The sequence below is a fragment of the Pyrus communis genome, chromosome 14, assembly GCF_963583255.1.
Source record: "Pyrus communis chromosome 14, drPyrComm1.1, whole genome shotgun sequence".
NCBI classification, from domain to species: domain Eukaryota; kingdom Viridiplantae; phylum Streptophyta; class Magnoliopsida; order Rosales; family Rosaceae; genus Pyrus; species Pyrus communis.
The window spans coordinates 15,934,772-15,938,658 of NC_084816.1; the positions used below are offsets into that span (position 1 = coordinate 15,934,772).

The 3,887-nt window shown below is 40.6% G+C and overlaps 1 protein-coding gene across 1 annotated transcript; it reads left to right on the forward strand.

Moving 5' to 3' along the window:
- Positions 1 to 779: 779 nt before the first annotated feature.
- Positions 780 to 1,381, forward strand: LOC137714435 (nuclear transcription factor Y subunit B-1-like). The gene has a single exon (XM_068453655.1). The coding sequence runs from the start codon at positions 815 to 817 to the stop codon at positions 1,379 to 1,381; it is 567 nt and encodes a 188-aa protein (XP_068309756.1). The 5' UTR covers positions 780 to 814.
- Positions 1,382 to 3,887: the final 2,506 nt, after the last annotated feature.

Below are 3,887 nucleotides of genomic sequence, written 5' to 3' on the forward strand. Positions count from 1 at the left end.
GGATATGAGGTTCAAGTTAGGTTGTTTTGTGATCTGTAATTTCTAAGTCACATATATCTCTACTGGCCTTAAATGTATATACATGATTTTAATTCGTTTCTGATTAATATGAAAAAAGTTCCATGGTCTGCCTTTGGTATTCATCTTTACAAACCCTTAGCAGGTTCTTCCTTGAGGAATTGATAGGTTTTGAGCTGGGAAACCAGTTTGGAATAGTGGTAATGGGGATTAAGTAGGATACAGAACGGTCTGAGTACATTGAAAAATCTTTTTAGAATGGACGCCATTTCGAGTGTGGGACCCAATTTTTCGGTTCTTAAAAATAACCGTTTCATAGACACAGTGGCACGTGGACACGCAGCGCGTGAGGTGTCAGTTTATAGTTTTGGGCTTAGGTGGACTAGCAAACAGACAAAAACAGAGTGACAAGGTGGAATCTTTTCTGATGATAAGACTTGACCCTTTTCCCTGTTATCTTGACCGAAGTAACCGTTACTTGGATGACATAACCACGGGCATTTGAGCGCGTGAACTGTTACGTGACCCTGAATAATATAACCATATGTAAACCATGCCTTCCATACCCATTAAGTTTCAATTAATATTAGTCATTTATGCGCAGATCTGTACAGTGATTAATTGGTTGGCTTACATTCATTGTTATTTTCCCGCCTTGCACACAGCAAACTCCAACAACTCTGGCGACGGCCATGCCGTCGGAAACACCAGCAACCCTGCCAATGCCACTGGCAGTACTGGAAACAACACTGCACAGAGTACCCATCGGCCAGTTGTTCGTGTGCAGGATCAGCACATGCCGATAGCCAACGTGGTACGCATAATGCGTCGCGTGCTCCCTCCGCATGCAAAAATAACAGAAGCCGCCAAGGAGACCGTGCAGGAATGTGTGTCTGAGTACATCGCCTTCATAACTGCTGAAGCCAACCAGCGTAGCCAGCGCGAACAGCGCAAGACCGTCTCTGCCGAGGACATCATCTGGGCCATGAGCAAGCTTGGCTTCGAGAACTACGTCGACCCCCTCAACGTTTTCCTCCATCGCTACCGGGAGTCTGAGAATTCAGACCGCTCTCAGTTTATGAAGAGGGAGCATCCGCTAATGGACTATGGCCCTGCTGTGCCTTCTGGACCTGCTGGACCCCAGGTTGCGATGATGCCTCCCCCACTGCTACCGCATTTTGTGCCGGAGTTTCCTCTAGGGTTCGAGCAGCGTGGTCCTCCGATGCTTGACCCTTCGATGATTGAGATATTTTTGGATGGTGGTTCCTCTACTGGTGCTGCTGAAGGCGGTTCATCGTCGTCTTTTGGGGCTCAGGACCAGAACTGGCTGGGGGGATTTGATCCGTCGGCTCAGTCCAAGTGATCAGCCCATGTAGAGAAAGGTCTTTGTTTAATTACCAGAAACAATAATAAGTAAGGTCTTTGGTTAATTATCAGAAACAATAAATAAGTAATTGCAAGTTTGCAATTAGTAGGTACTAAAAGTAGTTGTATTAAAATAAAATAAAATAAAATAAAATAAAAAGGACTATGTTTTATGGCATGATAACTGGCTGCCCTTCAAGCTATAATTATTAGAAAGTAAAACTGCTTTATGGCATGATAACTGGGACCCTTTTGGTCCATTGTCTTTGTGTGTAGTTACCAGACTATCTCGAGCTCTAGGTTAAGGAAAGATGCGGGCTTGGCTAAGTGCTATTAGCATTGATTCAAATGGGTCTGTGCCTCATTTAAGATTGGTTCGATGGGTTCCTGCCTCTAATGGACTTCTTCCCGCTGCTTCTGTTTGGGATTTTTTGCGAGTTCATAAGCCTAAGCTGCCTTGGAATTCATTTGTTTTGCGGTTAGCCATCAAGGGCAAGTTATCGACTCGTTAAAATTGCTGCATATCGGCATCTTGTAGTTGTCTCTTGTCCGCTTTGTTGTCCCCTACCCCCCCATTGTCAAGCACCTTTGTTTTGCTACCTCTGTCTACTATATTTGGAAGGAAAGGAACTTTAGGATTTTCTGAAATGTCTCTTGCCCCCTACTGTTACACTCAAGTTGATAGATAAATGTGCTAAAGTAGCTATCATTAAACCTCATTTTTCGGACATAGGCTTTAATCCGAAAGGGTATAATGGTAGGATCACATAGATCCAGTGGCTCACACGGGATTTGAAGCAGGAACCAATTCATCACTTCACTATCAGCTGCAACTAGCACATACAATATGAAATATATGCTATAGTGTTTTCTCAATTTAATGAGCATGTCACATGGCCGTTGGGCATACACCATAAAATTCTTAAACAAACGCCTAACTTGGGCACCCGCTTAGTTGCCCTCTCAATGCCTACCTAGTTACTCACATCTGGCTTAATAAGCTTTAACATGGATTTCAAATGGAAAAATCTCCATGTTTGACCTTTGTTAGGTCTCATCTTAGACACTGCTATGGTTACATGCATATAGGTATATACCTAGTGTATGTTTTGCAAGTAAATCATACACCTGTCTAGTCTCGCACTCCATTGTGTTTCAGAATATATGTCTCATCCCGCTTGCTACCTCAGTGCTAGGATGAATCGTTTCATGATGTGGTGAAACTGATTCTAGCTTGGTGACAATCGTATAAATGTGCATTATAAGGTTCTATGAAAAACGTTATTCCCAATGAGTATCTTGTCACTCTTATGTCTAGAAGTGTGACACAACTATCACCACGGCTACATCTTAAGACTCCTCATTTTGTGCAATTGCAAGTAATCATGAACACATTTGTATTCCCTCCAATTTAGGGACTTCTTTTGCATAGATAAGGACATACTCATATAAATCTCTCTAGTTAATGCAAAACACCTCCAAAATAGTTCTATAAGGAGCACCTATGATTTCACAAGTAGGTGCCTTCTTTCAATTCCATATAAGGTAAATGCAAATATATTTTCATCATTCTATTGACAATATATTTCAACCATGAGTAAACATGAAATTACTTGCACCTTGAACAACCATTTTTTCATGAAGGATCTTATGTCAACCTTATGGTGATATAAGAACCAAAATGATGTTTTATGACATCGAGAACTTCTTCACTGCTCTACGTTTAGCAATGATTTACGCTCACTTCATAAATTGCCCAGTTTGGACAATCATCAACTTCTCGTATAAGCTACGCATCAACGCTTTATGAATAGCGGTCGTACACCATTTTATCACGAGTGTGACTGATGAGTTTATATACAAACACCTAAAAAATGGGAGGTCTTAGGTTCGAATCTTAGTACTACGATCTGGTGGTACTCCTCTTCACTTGGAAGTGAGAGATCTTAGGTTCGAATCTCATGGATAACGAATTCAATGCCAAATTAGCCTACCCATTGTGTGTCTTAGCCGAACTTCCCCTCTCCTTAGTGTAAAAATATCGATGTACTAAAAAAAATCATTAGTTAATTTGATTGCCGGCTTTAGTTAGAACCTAAGAGGTCACAAACATATAACAAGTTCTAGTACCGTTATATGGATGATGATTAGATATAATTAATTGTTCACTATATTTGATTAATTATTTGGGTTTATGGAGACGGTTTAAATTAGATAGGCATTGGGTTTATTTAATTAAAAAATGTCCAAGTTACAAATCCAAAGTGGGTAAGTGAGTGGGCTTGGCGGTAGGATAAAACCCAAACAGCGAAGCCCTAAAGATATATAATTGAGATAAAATATTGTATGTTGTGCATTATTTTATACTTGCGTTTAATTATTCGAATTAAAATAATCCAAATAATATGCCCGGAAAGCAACACTCCCGCTATTGCCAAGAGCGATGAACAATCACTGTTCATCATTTTCTCCAAATTTTCTGCAGAAATTCCAAATTTCGCAGA

Bases quoted from the DNA above. Each gene is read 5' to 3' on its own strand.
- LOC137714435 (XM_068453655.1), top strand. From the start codon at position 815: ATGCCGATAGCCAACGTGGTACGCATAATGCGTCGCGTGCTCCCTCCG.